General features: G+C 43.3%; 1 protein-coding gene across 4 annotated transcripts in view; it reads left to right on the plus strand.

The window, feature by feature from the left end:
* The window catches only part of LOC126175323 (uncharacterized protein SYNPCC7002_A1628-like), a 58,539-nt gene extending 48,262 nt beyond the window's left edge, over positions 1-10,277 (plus strand). For all 4 annotated transcript variants that reach the window (XM_049922036.1, XM_049922038.1, XM_049922039.1 and 1 more), the window contains exons 6-7: positions 4,481-4,592; positions 10,053-10,277. In XM_049922036.1, the coding sequence (XP_049777993.1) occupies positions 4,481-4,592; positions 10,053-10,219 (279 nt within the window). In that variant the 3' untranslated portion in view covers positions 10,220-10,277. The remainder of the gene's footprint in view (positions 1-4,480; positions 4,593-10,052) is intronic.
* The last annotated feature ends 6,740 nt before the right edge of the window (positions 10,278-17,017 follow it).

Genomic DNA, 17,017 nt, shown 5'->3' on the forward strand with positions numbered 1-17,017 from the left:
CCTAAGGATTTGAGGAGGTACTGGAGATCCTATTGGATGTCTGGGATAGGATCGCTGTGGCAAGGTTTGTAGGTAGACATATCTGACAGCTGGTGGAGGCCTTCCGCCAGGTAATCTCTGCGGTTCGTAAGCCTTTGTCAGCAGGTAGGTCAGGATCAGTTTACAGGTAGTAGAATGTGGTTCTTACTATGAATGTAGGGTTGGTTTTCATGATGTGTGATTTGTGGAATGATGATGAGACAAGATTCAAGTTTAGCAAATTCTGGAAAGTTAAGAAGGAGTGGATCACATTTGGATGGAGGAGTGAACTGAGTCAGGCAGGGTACAGTATTGACTTTGGATTGTGTTTAATTGGTAGGGTTGGTGGTGAAAAAGTTTTTGGTTCAAAATGTTTCAAATGGCTCTGAGCACTATGGGACTTAACATCTATGGGCATCAGTCCCCTAGAACTTAGAACTACTTAAACCTAACTAACCTAAGGACAGCACACAACACCCAGCCATCACGAGAAAAAAGTTTTTCGACTGTAGGGACCAGGAGAAGGAGAGAAGGCCTTTAGCAAGTCCAATTAGGAAGGAAGACAGTGGATAAGGCCTTTGTGAAGGACTGATACTTTTGTTGTACTGAGCTTTTGGAGGGCAGGTTCATGGCAGTGTTTTGGCCATGCGTAGGTTCTGCATTCTGTATGGTATAGTAAATGCAGTAGGCCTGTGAAGCAGGGTTTGTCAGTTACGAGGAGATTTGGGGGCAGATTTGACGGAGACTTTTCTACAAGTGGTGGATAGTGGTAGTCCAAAGTGGAAGAAGGTGGTGAACAGGTTGAAGAGATTTTTCAGGTGGCATTGTGCATGCTGCTCTAATTTCTATAATGAAGGAGTTCCAATCTGGGAGATGGAACATAGGAATTTGGAATAGCAGAGCAGGAGAATTTTATGGACATAGAGGAAGTATTACAAGAAGCTTTGGGCCTGGTTTATATGGTTTTACAGGACTAGGTTGGTGAGGGCTATGGACTGACAGAATTTGATAGAGCTTATTTTGGGAGGAGGGGTTGGAGCTGGAAGTTGGTAATTTGATTGTCAGGCCGGGGGGATTCCAGGAACATATGTGGAACTGGGCTCTGACTAGGGATAGGGAAACTTTTCTGTGTTGGCACAGATGGAATAACAAGGATTCATATGGCAGGATTAAAAAAAAAAGACACACAAAAATCACAAAAAGACTAAATGGATTAAGTATGGGGAAAAAAGATGAGACCTGGCAGAGGAGGACCAATAGTGAAGGACAAAAACAAACTAAAATCAATGTGAAAACACAGTGAGACCAAAAAGAAAAATAAGTAAAAATACAGTAATAATGCTTATATGAGGCATGCTGCTATGGGGTGGTGGGTCTGCAGCTGTTCAGTTCTGAGAAAATTGGATAAATTTTTATTCTTGTATCTCAGTTGCATCAATATACAATTTTTGCTGTCCTGCTTACAGGTTTTGGGCTGATACCTCCCTTTCTCAAACCACACATCTTCTTATTAACCATAACTAGTCATACAGTATGGTGTAAAAAGACACAAATAGCTTCTATACAGAAAGTCAAATGTAGACAAAAACTACTCTCCAGAATGAGATTTTCACTCTGCAGCGCACACTCCGCTGCAGAGTGAAAATCTCATTCTGGAAACATCCCCCAGGCTGTGGCTAAGCCATGTCTCCGCAATATCCTTTCTTTCAGGAGTGCTGGTTCTGCAAGGTTCGCAGGAGAGCTTCTGTAAAGTTTGGAAGGTAGGAGACGAGGTACTGGCAGAAGTAAAGCTGTGAGTACCGGACGTGAATTGTGCTTCGGTAGCTCAGTTGGTAGAGCACTTGCCCGCGAAAGGCAAAGGTCCCGAGTTCGAGTCTCGGTCGGGCACACAGTTTTAATCTGCCAGGAAGTTTCACATCAGCGCACACTCCGCTGCAGAGTGAAAATCTCATTCTGGAAACATCCCCCAGGCTGTGGCTAAGCCATGTCTCCGCAATATCCTTTCTTTCAGGAGTGCTGGTTCTGCAAGGTTCGCAGGAGAGCTTCTGCAAAGTTTGGAAGGTAGGAGACGAGGTACTGGCAGAAGTAAAGCTGTGAGTACCGGACGTGAGTCGTGCTTGGGTAGCTCAGTTGGTAGAGCACTTGCCCGCGAAAGGCAAAGGTCCCGAGTTCGAGTCTCGGTCGGGCACACAGTTTTAATCTGCCAGGAAGTTTCAAAAAGTACTCTCATTGATCTTAGCCTGTGTCTATTGTTGCACCTGACTGAGACAATGAAACTGAAGTGTCTGACAGATACAACAGTACACACATAAACCAATATCGGTGAGAGTACTTCTTGCCCACAGTTTGACTTTCTGTGCAGAAACTATTCGTATCTTTTGGTATAATGTTGTATGACTAGTTACGGTTAATAAGAACGTGTGTGGTTTGAGAATTGGCATGTCACCATGAAGCTGATAACCACTCAGCACAAAGTATATATTCACAGAACTGAGACAGACAAAATAAAAACATTATCCACTATCCACAATAATTGTGGGATGCAGGTCAATCCTGTCCCACTATAATGTCACCTTTAAAGGCATTGCCTAAAAACATGTACATCATACATCAATGGGCACCCATATGGGTGCCAACCTAATCATGGGCCATCTAGAGCAGTCCTTCTTATCCACCCAAAATCCCAAACTCGTAAGCTGGTTCATATTCACTGATGACGTCCTTATTATCTGGACTGAGGATGAGGACACCCTAGACTTATTCCTCCAAAACCTCAACACCTTCTCCCCCATTCACTTCACTAGGTGCTCCTCAACCCAGTAAGCCGTCTCAATGTTAACCTCCATCTCGGGGACAGCTACCTCAGTACCTCTGTCCACATTAAACCTACCAACCACCAAAAAATCTGCATTTCATACTAAGATGTCCCTTTCGTACAGGGTAACCACTTGTGCTTGTCACTTCTGTAGTGATGAGTAGTCCTTCCCCAAATATGCCAAACATCTCACTGAGACCTTCACATAATGAAATTACCCTCCCAACCTTGTTCATGAACAGATCACCCATGCCTTGCTCTCCAGTCACCTATCATCTCCATCACCACTGTCTGGCCACAAAGGACCACTCCTCGTGACTCAGTACTACAAAGGACTGAAGCGAATGAGTCACATTCTCCACAGGGTTTCAACTACCTCTCATTGTGGCCTGAAAATAAGTAGTATCCTGACCAATATGCTCCTGACCCCTCCCACCATGCTATTCCATCCTACACGATATTCTTGTCCATCCCTATGCCACCCAAGCTCCCAATCCCTCACCTTATGGCTCATTTCCCAACAATGGATGTAGATGCAACATCTGTCCCGTACATCCTCCCACTACCACCTACTCCAGTTGTGTCACAGGGATCTCCTAGCCCATAAAGGTCAGGGTTACCTGTGAAAGCAGCCATGTGAACTACAAACTAAGCTGCAACCACTATGTGGGCATGACAACTAACAAACTGTCTGTCCACATGTGGCCACCGCCAAACTGTGGCCAAGAGACAGATGGACACCTAGTTGCTGAATATGATGGCCAACAATATGTGCTTCACTTCAACGACTGCTTCACAGCCTGCATCATCTGGACCCTTCCTACCAACACCAGCTTTTCTGGACTGTGCAGGTGGGAACTCTTCTTACAACATGTCCTTCATTCTTGTAACATTTCCTGGCCTCAACCTTCACTAGCCCCTGTTCTCCAGCCTTCTCTGCTCCCACTCTAGCACGACACATGCTTTCTGTTCCACCAAAGCACCTACCAGTCTTCTCCTCTTCTATATGTCTCTCCTCCTCCTCCTCCCTTCCTCCCCTCTCACCTTCCCCAGCAGAGCTTCCTGACTCTGCACCTAGCAGCCCTGTCCTGCCTTCATCACATCCCTGCTCGCTCCCACAGCAGCACACCCACCCTGTATTGCTGCTTACATCAGAAACAGGCACATTCTGCTGTCAAGCCCGAGCAGCCATAGACAGTAGCCATGTGTGTGCATGCCTTGATTGTGAGATTGCCTGTGTGTTTTCTGCTTCTGAAGCAGGACCTTTTTTTTATCTGAAAGCTAAAAGTTTAGCTGTCTTTTCATTGGGTGTATCTATGACTCAACACCTCCTTTATGTGATGAATGGCAGTCTATCCTTTTCGTATTGTAGTTATTCCATCATGGCCTTCCAGTGCTAGTTTTATGTACTGTATTTTGGAGGTTGAGTGTAAACAAGATTCAAATTTTCAAAATGTCATGACCCAGTAAAAAAAACTTAAAAAGTCAAAAGTACATAAGTTCCAACACTCTTGACTGCATGTGAGTCTGTTTAAAAGTTTCAGATATGCCCTCTAACACATAAGCAGTTGTTCAAAAATAACTTAGATCTAAGTTTTATTTTACATGTTCCATACAATGTAATTAAATTTTGAGTTTTCCATACAGGAAAGCCTTCCTTACCTGCTGAGTACATTTAAACCAGACCTGGTTCTGTATGATGCAGGAGTAGATCCCCACAAGGATGATGAATTGGGAAAGCTGCAGCTCACAGACAAAGGTTGGAAACTAAGATTATGTGACAGATTTCAGATTTTAAGCAAGTTTGGTTATTGTTGGAGATATAAAAAGGAAACTTAAAGAGTTAGTTAACAGAAATATTACTAATTTATTTGGTAGTTTTGATAAATGATCACTAAAAATGCCAAGATGTATTTTTTCTTAATTATTTTGTTCAAAAAACATTTCTGAAATCTGAGGTCTTCTTAGTATGATAGAAGATATTTTTCCAGGTGTCCCAGCCAGAGTGACAGTTCTATTTTCTAGCACACTGACTTCCTTTGCCATCTTTGTCAGGTGTATAAGCAACGGCATTATGTCTGGGTTCAGTCAACAATTTTACATGTGAATTATTGTTCAGAAAACTTAGTCATTCTGGCAAACCACTTGGAAACATATTTTCCAAAAAGAATTATTTATAGTCCAAGTATAAGGTTGTATATAATTTTTTCCCAGTTGCATACATTACACACAGTTTCGAATGCAAGTTCTCACTGATCCTTCATAAATTAAGTAGGACACAGTCACAATTGGAAAATATAGTTTTATAATACATAGATCAATGTTTTCAGATGCCTACTGTCATCACACAATGACAATCAGAATTTATAAGTAATACTTTGTCTTTCTCTAATGCCACCATTAGAAATATAGTGTTTTTTTAATCAGTATTTTGCATTGAATGTAAATAACTGTGCTGTTTATGTCTGTGATAGATCTCAAACAAAATTTTTATTTATATGCATCTACACAACAAAGTGGGGGTAACTAGTGGTCAATATTGCAGTGAGGACATTATTCACAATATAAGAATGTACACTTAAAGTGTTATTTAATACATTCAGTGAAAGTTGTTATACCATAAAAAGGTGAAGCTTTCACTTGAAAAGACAGAAAAAGAGACGCAGACAAAATTAGAGCCTAAAACATATATATTAAGCAGATACATAATAATGAAGAAATCTCACCATTGTATGGAGTTTTATTATGAAATAAATCACTTTTCCGGATAGTAATTGCAAAGCAAGACAGCTAGAAGGGGAAAAAACATTACTAGTTATATCTACTCCTCCAACTCTGTAGCTGTTGCCCTTTGAGACATAGAATTTATGAAAGAATTTAGTCATAGTATACAGTTTCACTTCCACATTACAATTCATTGGTGACCAGTTTCAGATGGTAAGCATCCAGTATCAGGTTCAAATAGTCATTAAGTGATAGAGGGAGAATCTGGAGGCTGGAATAGGGGTTGGTGATGGTACCTTTCAACTCGGAGGGAGGCAGCAGGTTTGCTGGCTATGAATGTGGGAGGGAGGGGTGGCAGGTGCATGTGCAAGGCATGTGATACACAGGTACTAGAGCCAATGAGGTGCGACGCACAATGAAGGCGATGTCGATGTGTGGATGGGAGGTAGTGAAGGGACAGAGCAGGGGAAACTGATGAGTTGAGGATGTGGGAATGTAGGGTCTTGAGAGTGAAGGACGTTTGGTAAAGATAACACCCATAGTTCAGAAACGCTGATGCTGGAGGGAAGGATCCAGATGGCTCAGGTTGTGAAGCAGCCATTGAACTCGAGCATGTTGTGCTCAGCTGCATGTTGTGCAACTGGATACTCAACTTAGTTCTCAGCGACAGTTTGACGGTGAGCATTCATTCTGATGGGTAGCTGGTTGGTTGTCATACCAACATGAAAAGCGTTCAGTGACTGCAGAAGTGTTGGAACAGCTAAACTACACTCCTGGAAATTGAAATAAGAACACCGTGAATTCATTGTCCCAGGAAGGGGAAACTTTATTGACACATTCCTGGGGTCAGATACATCACATGATCACACTGACAGAACCACAGGCACATAGACACAGGCAACAGAGCATGCACAATGTCGGCACTAGTACAGTGTATATCCACCTTTCGCAGCAATGCAGGCTGCTATTCTCCCATGGAGACGATCGTAGAGATGCTGGATGTAGTCCTGTGGAACGGCTTGCCATGCCATTTCCACCTGGCGCCTCAGTTGGACCAGCGTTCGTGCTGGACGTGCAGACCGCGTGAGACGACGCTTCATCCAGTCCCAAACATGCTCAATGGGGGACAGATCCAGAGATCTTGCTGGCCAGGGTAGTTGACTTACACCTTCTAGAGCACGTTGGGTGGCACGGGGTACATGCGGACGTGCATTGTCCTGTTGGAACAGCAAGTTCCCTTGCCGGTCTAGGAATGGTAGAACGATGGGTTCGATGACGGTTTGGCTGTACCGTGCACTATTCAGTGTTCCCTCGACGATCACCAGTGGTGTACGGCCAGTGTAGGAGATCGCTCCCCACACCATGATGCCGGGTGTTGGCCCTGTGTGCCTCGGTCGTATGCAGTCCTGATTGTGGCGCTCACCTGCACGGCGCCAAACACGCATACGACCATCATTGGCACCAAGGCAGAAGCGACTCTCATCGCTGAAGACAACACGTCTCCATTCGTCCCTCCATTCACGCCTGTCGCGACACCACTGGAGGCGGGCTGCACGATGTTGGGGCGTGAGCGGTAGACGGCCTAACGGTGTGCAGGACCGTAGCCCAGCTTCATGGAGACGGTTGCGAATGGTCCTCGCCGATACCCCAGGAGCAACAGTGTCCCTAATTTGCTGGGAAGTGGCGGTGCGGTCCCCTACGGCACTGCGTAGGATCCTACGGTCTTGGCGTGCATCCGTGCGTTGCTGCGGTCCGGTCCCAGGTCGACGGGCACGTGCGCCTTCCGCCGACCACTGGCGACAATATCGATGTACTGTGGAGACCTCACGCCCCACGTGTTGAGCAATTCGGCGGTACGTCCACCCGGCCTCCCGCATGCCCACTATACGCCCTCGCTCAAAGTCCGTCAACTGCACATACGGTTCACGTCCACGCTGTCGCGGCATGCTACCAGTGTTAAAGACTGCGATGGAGCTCCGTATGCCACGGCAAACTGGCTGACACTGACGGCGGCGGTGCACAAATGCTGCGCAGCTAGCGCCATTCGACGGCCAACACCTCGGTTCCTGGTGTGTCCGCTGTGCCGTGCGTGTGATCATTGCTTGTACAGCACTCTCGCAGTGTCCGGAGCAAGTATGGTGGGTCTGACACACCGGTGTCAGTGTGTTCTTTTTTTCCATTTCCAGGAGTGTATATCCTTCACCAAGGCTTTGATCATATGTCATCATCCCCAGAAATGGAAATCCTACCCAGGATTCTTCCCACCTCTCCTAAAGTGGTATTCTGTCTTCCAACCAACCTACATAGCATCCTGGTCCATCCCTATGCCTCTCCTACTCCGAACCCCTTGCCATAGGTGTCATATCCATGTAAAAGATCCAGACGCAAGACCCATACAATTCACCCACCCAGCACTTCATACTCCAGTCCTGCTGCAGGCTTATCCTGTCCCATCAGAGCCAGGGTCACCTGTGATAGCAGCCATGTCATCTACCAACTTTGCTGCAATAATTGCACAGCTTTTTATGTTGGTATGATAACTGACCAGCTGTCTATCAGAATGAATTGCCACCACCAGACTGTGACCAAGAACAAAGTTGATCATCCAGTGGCACAACATGCAGCTGAGCACAACATGCTAGAATTCAATGACTGTTTCACAACCCAGGCTATCTGGATCCATCCCTCTATCACCACCTACATGAATTAAGTAGATGGGAGTTACACCTGCAATATATCCTTTGCTCCTGTAACTCTCCTGGTCTCAGTCTTTGCTAACCCACTGTCCCCACACCTGACAGTTTCCCCTTCCTTCATCCTGTCACCCACTCACAATCCGCACCTCAATGTCACCTTCCGTTGTGTGCCACACCTCACCAGTTCTGGTACCCATGTATCACAAGCCTAGCCCAGGCCCCTGCTATAGTGTGTGCAAAATGCCGTGGCCACTATACACGCTGTTGGCTGGGAAAGCATGGGGAGAGCGGCAGTGGTTGGGGGTCACTCAGAGTGCTGTAGGGGAAATGCCAAGCACTGGAGGGGAAGTGCCATTGTAAATTGAAGCCTACTCTCACATTTTTTGTAAATATTTAGTGGGGCCTCGCCACACCCACACTTGCTTGGTGACCATCCAAAAAGATCTACTGTCACCTCTGCTTTCATTAGTATCTAAAAATAATTTTGCTGAAAGTGTAGTGATTTATTTTTGTCTGGCTTGTTAGCCATTTGTAACTTTCATTTCTCTGGTTGTAATGTCAAAATTTGCTTCTATTGCCAAAAAAAGAGGGGTTTACACTGTCTCACATCATGGACATGTTGTGCAGACACAATTGCGAGGGAATTCTGAAACAGGGATTTATTGATTTTATTAAGTGAAATACTGAGGAAAAGTCAGTCAGTAGCTTATGAGAAAGCACACCCTCGATACAAAAAAATGAGTAAAGTCTTCATGTATGTTGTTCTAAAACCCATAGCATTTGTCGTTTCACCAGCTATTGATGGCCCTTAAAAATTACATTATTTCACCAAAAACGTCTGTAGTTATTGGAATATCACGGTAGGTAATGAAGTTTTACATAATAACGATATGGTAAAATACTCTCCTCTTTTCGTGCTATAATTTGCCAAAATCTCATTTCGATATCTGAAACTATTTATGAAATATGAAGAATGTTGTGGATATTTCACTCTGGTTTTGTTGCTGGTACGGTGTGATGGCAAATGAGTGTGCTACATCACATCAGTTTTCATGAGACTGATGACTGATAGAGGTATCTATCAGTCATCAGTATAAAGAAAAATTCAATATGTTAGCTAAAATTTCATATGCAGAATCATAGTGACTTCTATTTTTCATTGCACACTTTTCCATACTTTGCGTAGTCTTATTTTCACATAAATATCACAATAACTATGGCCATTAATGAAATTATGGGCACATCATCATGAACCTGACATGTAGAGCTGTAAGTAAAGCAAAAATGAAGTTTTTCTACAAAGTAGTTCCTTAAAACTGTTTGAGAAAGATTGCAGGGCGCACCTCGATTCTGTCATCGCTGTCTGGCTGAAAGGTAGAAAACACTTATCGGCCTTTCCATCCGAATAAATGAATGAACTCTCCCAGCCCTTTGGATGAAAACTGGTCACTGCACATCGGCCACCGTACCCTTTGCAAGTTATACCCCTGGCTTCCACATTCCTAACAAGCAAATCCACTGCCTCTTTCCAAGCTGCTTGTTATTCATCGTGAACCTCTCTTTCTGCCTCCCACATCTCTCTCCCTCTACCCATCCCACCTGAAACAAACCCAACTGCACCCTAGTCCACCTGCCAAAATGTGTGTGTGTGTGTGTGTGTGTGTATGTGTGTGAGAGAGAGAGAGAGAGAGAGAGAGAGAGAGAGAGAGAGAGATTATATTACATAACTGTCTTTACATTTCATTTGTTAAAAACAAGTGACTATTTTGATACATTTCTTGCCTATTTCACTTCAACAGGATTATATGAAAGAGACTTCTACGTAATGGATACAGTTATAAAAAAGGGAATACCATGTGCCACTGTTATTGGAGGCGGTTACTCAAGAAATATTGATGTCCTTGCCAGAAGACATTCAATTATCCATAGGGCTGCAACGTCTGTGTGGTTGTCAAATTTGTTATAGATATTTTGTATTATGTTCTATTTTGTGTATCAATAAAGAGTTTTAATTTTTGTAACAATACTGTATTACGTTCATTACTATTGTAAAGGTGTCAACCTGTGTGACATAGACCCCATAGGAGGGTGAGGTGGTCAGGAGTAGATTCCTCAGGGCAGTCAATATGACCCCTTCACTCCAGTCTTGCCGGTTCTCTTGTGGGAACAGGAACAAATCAAAGTTCACTCAGATTGGAAATGTTTGATTTATTTCTTAGGTTCAGAGTATAATGGAGATCCAATGAAGACATCCGGCAGACAGGCTTGTGACCACCACAGTCTGGGAACAGAGTGACATTGCATGATATACATTTGTGGCCACAGTGGAGCTGTATTAGTTACTTGTGCTGCAGATCAGCATGGCTATGGTGTGATCAGAGTGTAGGAAGATGGACAATGATGGTTGGACCAGCAGATAGCAGTAAAGTGATGCTTCTCTGGGACGCACAGCAGTAATCTGCTTCTTGTATGTTGCTGATTTTAGGCTTCTTGCCAATCAAATGGCCAGTTTTTATAGGAACCAGTGTCAGGCTTTTTGAAATTTACATGCCCCAGGTGTTGCATAGTTCCCATGTTGTGACACTGCGTAAGGATCCTGGATTTTGATTGTACTCCCGTCTAAATTGTTGTTCCATTGTACCAAGGATGGCTGCGATGGTGAAATGCTACGCCAGCTGATTACTGCAAGAAGTGTGGTGATGGCAGTGGTTGCTTGCTCCTACCAGCCTCCTTCCCTTTTTGAAGAATTGAGGTGCCCAAATTCCAAGCTGCAGTTGAATCTGGAACTGTCTGGATGATGACTGTTTTCTTCACACGTAGTTCATACTGGACACACTTTCACTATTTATCAAGTCTTTAACTCCCTATTTACACTGAGTGCTTCACATTGTAGTATGTACAGGTAAGCAAGTCACATCAGCTTGCAAGTACTGATGAATTATATACTATAACATTGATCAAATTATTGAATATTCACTGATAGTCCTTTCATTTTCTTCCAGGGCTAACGTTGTTACTATAGACATGTAGGTCAAAGAAAGATGAGGACAGGGTTGGATTACTACTCTTGTGATAGCAGTAGACAGTACATATCAGGATCGAGACAAACAAAGTGGCAGAAGTAGAAAGCTCCAAATGTAAGCAGTCAATGCTGGTACACTTTGCAATATTGTCTTACATGTCCAAGAAGCTGTTCCATTGAGATTCGATTATTCTAAGTTGCTATCATGTAGTCCTAGAAAGTGAGAAATGTTGAGCCCAAGGTGGTGTTTGCTGTTAGATTTTCACTGGGCAGTACCTTGAAAGGAAGGCTGGGTAGGTAAAGCAGCAAATAGGTGTTGTTCATGGTTGTGGTTCATGCAATAGCCAACAGTCAGTGTCTTCCCCACATCTACAATGGTTACCTTGTGACTTCAACAGACATCGAGGCTCGTGTGTAGGTATATTGGTGCTGGGTCTTAACTTTACTTTAATCTCCTCCGTGTCAGGAGCTATGACTTGACATTGACCAGAAATGTTACCTCAGTCACCTGATACGGCCATTGATACAACTTAATGAATTTCTTTGCTTTACTGGTATGAAAAGGACTAGATAGCATCGCTCATTTTGTCCAGTGTGCAGCTTGGTTTTCCATTTTCATGCGCTTTCTTGCTGTTCTAGGACTTAAGTATTTGCCTTCCATACTTGATGCCACACATCAGTTAACCTTTTCACAAAACTACAGGCAGTTGAGACAATTGACATTTTCCACCCACAGACACCATCACAGGGTGACATTTCTGTACTCTCAAGCACTTGTGTAGCATCCGAATGGCTACGGTGACTATTCAGCTAGTAGATCAACATCTTATGTATGGCCTTGTATACCCTATCTGTTCTTCTATTTGCTTGCAGATGCATTGTGCTTGTCCGTACTTCCTGAATTTGGAGGAGCTGACATACTTGCTCATCAGTTCAGACAAAATTAGTTCCATGATCTGTTAATATGGTTTCTGCTATGCCAGACTTAAAGATCCAATGGTTAACCATTGCCTGAGCCACTGTCTCTGCTTGCTGATTTGATGTAGCAGTTATCAATGTCTAGTATGACAAGTAATGAGTGATGGTAAAAAGTACTGATTTCCCACTGCTGTTTGTGTGAAATGTCCAGGAATAGCCATACCAATCAACTGAAATGGTAGGCTGACCTCCGGTAATCTCTGCAGTGGAACCCCTTGATAACTGAGATCTGCTCTTTGTGTGTGTCATACACAGTTCTTCACATATTGCTCCACTTACCAGATGCTTGTCCCGGCTCTGTGCAACACATTATTCTGTAATTTATTGTCTCCATGACCTCCAAACATAGAATTGTGCACCATGCCTCAGTACCTCATTGTGTAAACTTACATTGTCCACTCTTGGTCATTTCATACAGTATTCCTTCGTCAGTACAGAGCTGCATATGCATTGTGAACCGCTAACAGTCTGGATTAGTGCCCTGTGCTGTTCATCTGCAGAAAAACAAACATGGTCTGTTGTGCACAGTTTCTGACTGAGGCCATTGGTGTTACCTTTAGTTCTGCCAGGGCAGTGTGTAACTTCAAAATGAAATTCATAAGACATAATTCCCATGGGGTCAGTGAGATTTTTCTGTGTCATGAGCCATTTTAAGGCTTAGCATTTCTTTTTTTTTTTCTGTAAAGGAGTAATTCTCCACATTGTTCAGTTGCCTGGAAACATAGGGTATCAGGTGCTCTGCACTGTCAACTTCTTGACTTAAAACTCACTGTAAGACGTGGTTGTTAGCATCACAAGACAATATGAATTGCATCTATTAATCCAAAAAGCAAAAATGAGAACAGTGGTAAATATGTCCTTGAATCACACAAAAGCTGCTTCGCAATGTGGTGTCGACTAAAACATTACCCATTCTTCAGAAGATGTGTGAAAGGCCTCATTGATGCATATTTTGGCATGAATTTTCAGTAATAGTTAGCCAAACCTAAGAAGTGCTGCGGCTCCTTTTTTATATCAAGAGTAGAAAAGTTCCGCATAGTTTGTATGAGCCGGGGTCTGTTCACACACCATCCTGGACAATAACATAGTCTAAATAGCAAACTTCCTTTATGACGAAATGGCATTTCTCCAGACTCAGCATTACCTGTGTTGCAAGCAGTTGACTGAACATATCCTATAGCCATACTATGTCCTCTTGGATGTCCTGGGAAACACTACAATATCTCAGAAGTATATCATACACTATCTTGGTTTCAGGCTTCATAGCACTGCGTCTAACAGGCATTGGAATGTCATGGGAGCATTCTTCAATCTGTATGGCATTCATTGGTACCGGTAATGAGCATAAGGAATTGTAAATAAGCTATTGAGTTGATCCTCCATTTCTAATTCTAAGTGATGTTACCCATTTCACGAATCCATAGTCATAAAATATCAGCATTCCCCCAGGTTGTCCAGTTTCCTAATATTTAGCATTTGGTACACATTTGTGATTGTGTGCTGATTTAAACATTGATAGTGACAACAAAACCGATATACCTTACAACCAGTTGTGCTTCTCTTGGGTGCAAATGCCTCCCTAACACTTCGCTATAAATGTCCTGGCTGAGAGTACTCTATAAGTAAACCACTATCCAAATCTTTTCCTGCAATACATCTGGGTTAGCTACCAGTGCTTTTCGTGATATCTCTGCCTCTACTGAACCAAAACCATCCATTCTGATGGTCACTACCCGGCTTCTGTCAACCTATTGCACATACAATACAAAACTTTGTGCTTTGCTCATTTCCTCATTCTCTGTTAAAGGTTCCACTACACACAAAGTATTGACTGGCAAATCCATTCAAATGTCTACTTACTCTAGTTTTCATTTACTTTGTAGGAATTTAACTCATGAGTTGATTCTAAGGGACCATGCATGCAGTTAAAGTGGCTTCCTCTGTCCTAGAACACACCCAGTTCAGTATTCTCGGCAGTAGTACGTAAACAGAACGGTTTACCGTCCAGCCTGACTAAGTGTTGCTCCAGATCGCTTTTAGCATGGTGATTACTCGGATAATCCAGTCAAAGTATGAAATCACAGATGCTGTCAACTTTAAGTACTTTCACGCGTGCCTGGGACTCTCTCCATCCCACTTGGAAGTTCACTAATGCCAAAACGAGAAAGTTCACAATATTCCCTTCTACATCACTCAGTCAGCAATGAGGTGGGTCCAAATTTCTTACTCCAAGTACGTCTTGACTTGTTACAGATGTCTTTACTATGTGCCGCAGAAACCTGTATTTAGCAAAAACTTACATGGTCTTCTTCCTAGAAAGCCAGTCATACACTGATTCCACACAAGTTTCCTGTGCATACATATACTGGGAATGCCACACAGTGGCTACAATTTTCCCACTTCTGTTTGATGCTAGAATGTGGATTCACCCGTATGTCCATTTACTCTGTGCATGTGAAAACCTCTGCTGGCATTCTTGCTCGAATGTCCAGCCTGTTACGATTCTGGCTTTGTGGTTTCCTGCAGTTGCTGACTACATACACTGATAGCATGTAACTTCTGAATTAAATAACATCATCCTCTCTTTAGGTCTGGTCATTGCTTCTATTTCTACCAGAGCCATTACAGCAGTCACAACTTGTTTTATGATTTTGGAAATTCTGCTCATATTTTACAGGAAACTTCTACATGCAACAAGCACACAGCTGCTTCTAGCACCTTTTGTTCTGCTTTATGTAGAATGGTTTAATTAGTGCTGTCATTGTCCCTAATCTCTTAGGTATTGATATTTAGTTTCATAATCCTGCCTACAAAATATTCTATAGACTCGAATCTCTGAGAGGTACTATTTAGCTGTTCTTGATCATGTGTAGATCTATTTTTTTCTCTAATTGTGCTCCTGTAACCATTCCTACAAATCTTGGAAGGAGCAAACATCCCACAAGTTTTCTTGACACATAACCATAATTGAGCCATATTCAACAATTTCTCATCCTTCCAACGTCCTACCTTTGCAGCCATATTTAGGTTATCCGCAAATGCAAAAATGTCTTTCCCTGACTTATTCCGAAAAGGATTGATAGGATCTAATATGTGTGCAGACACACTAGAAGGACATTGTTTCCTTCTCACCTCCCGTAATCTTCTTAGTCCCTTATTTAATTCTAAAATGTCTGCTTACATTTGAGCAACATGATTGAGTACATGCTGGATCACCTCCTGCTTAGTTACCTTCTTATCGTCAGTATTTGATGCATTCTTGCTCAGAATCTATTATTACCAGCAGCCAAAGAAAACATAATCTTTGGAGTACCACCAATTGAAGAGAGGGAAGAGAGAGAGAGAAAAAAATAATAATAATCCTATGAGCCCATACAAATTTTCTAATCAGCACTTAATTGCACACTTCAGCTGAACACTGTCGTTGAACTGCTACAACTGGTGGCGGTGTGGCGATGGATCTGCGGTTGTTGCTTTGCACTCTTGATGTTGTCGATACATGATATCAAATGTAACCTCCACTAGCTCTTGTGACATCAAATATTACAGGGCGGGGTTACAGTAATGGTAAGCAAGGGATAAATTCACTATGCTCAGGTTGGAAACAGTTGATTTATTTCTTAGGTTCAGCCTGCAACAGAGGCCAAGTGTCCACATTTAGCAGGCAGGAGTGGGTGTCGAACTAATGGTCCTCAGTCCTCAGCGGCATTATGTCATCGTATCCTTGTCTGCAGTTGATACAACACAGCGTGGCCCAGAAGTGGAGCGACATTGTGTGGTAAACACTCCTGGCTAGTGGCAAAGCTGTTTCAGTTGCTGGTGTTGTAAACTGGCATGGCTGTGTCACAAACAGTGTGGGGTGATGATCTGCCCCAGAACCAATTGGTGATAGAAGTGATAGTGTCTGGGGAGTGAACCCTATCCCAACATCTGGCTGGTGGTGCCTGGTGATGGTAGATGCTAAGCGAATCAGTGGGTAGAAGGGTCTTAGTTCAACTCCTGGTCCATACGACAAGTGATCACATAGTATGACAGATTTGTCAGCTGCTCCCCTGTTTCAGGACTGCAGAAACATCCTGAATTGCATCAATAGTGCTGATTGCTGACCAAATGGCCATACCAAGAGTGGCAACAATGATGAAATACTGCACTAGCTGATAACTGCAAGCAGTGCAATCGCTCCAGTGGCCACTTGCGCTGGCTAGCATCACTACGCTGTTTACACTGATGAGCCAAAATATTAATAGTGTGTTGGTCCAGCACTGGAATAGAATACAGTAATGATTCTGCATGGTGTTGCACCAAATGTCTATGCAAAGGTCACACAATTCTAGTAAATTACAGATTGGCAGCTAGTGAGCTTGAAGCTGGTGTCTGATAGCATCCCAAGTGTGTTCTGTTGGATTCAAATCAGGCAAATTTGGTGGTTGATACATCGACGTAGTTCACTATATGCTTCTGAAACCACGGTAGCACACTCACGGCCTTGTATCACAGTCAGTTATTGTGCTGGAAGATGCTGCTGCTGTTGAGGAAGACATCAAGCCTGAATGGCAGGTGGTCCGTAGTAATGTTCACAAAGTACACAGCTGTCATGGTGCCTTCAGTTACCACCACAGATCCCTGGAAGCCCTGGCGAACATCCCCGTACTGCCCCTGCAGCCTGCATCCATTGCTGAATGCATGTCTTGAGCAGTCGTTCACCTAGATAATAGCATTCCTGCATACGACTATCAACCCGGGGAAATAAGAAACAAGATTCAT

Source organism: Schistocerca cancellata, chromosome 3 (genome assembly GCF_023864275.1).
Source record: "Schistocerca cancellata isolate TAMUIC-IGC-003103 chromosome 3, iqSchCanc2.1, whole genome shotgun sequence".
Lineage (NCBI taxonomy): Eukaryota > Metazoa > Arthropoda > Insecta > Orthoptera > Acrididae > Schistocerca > Schistocerca cancellata.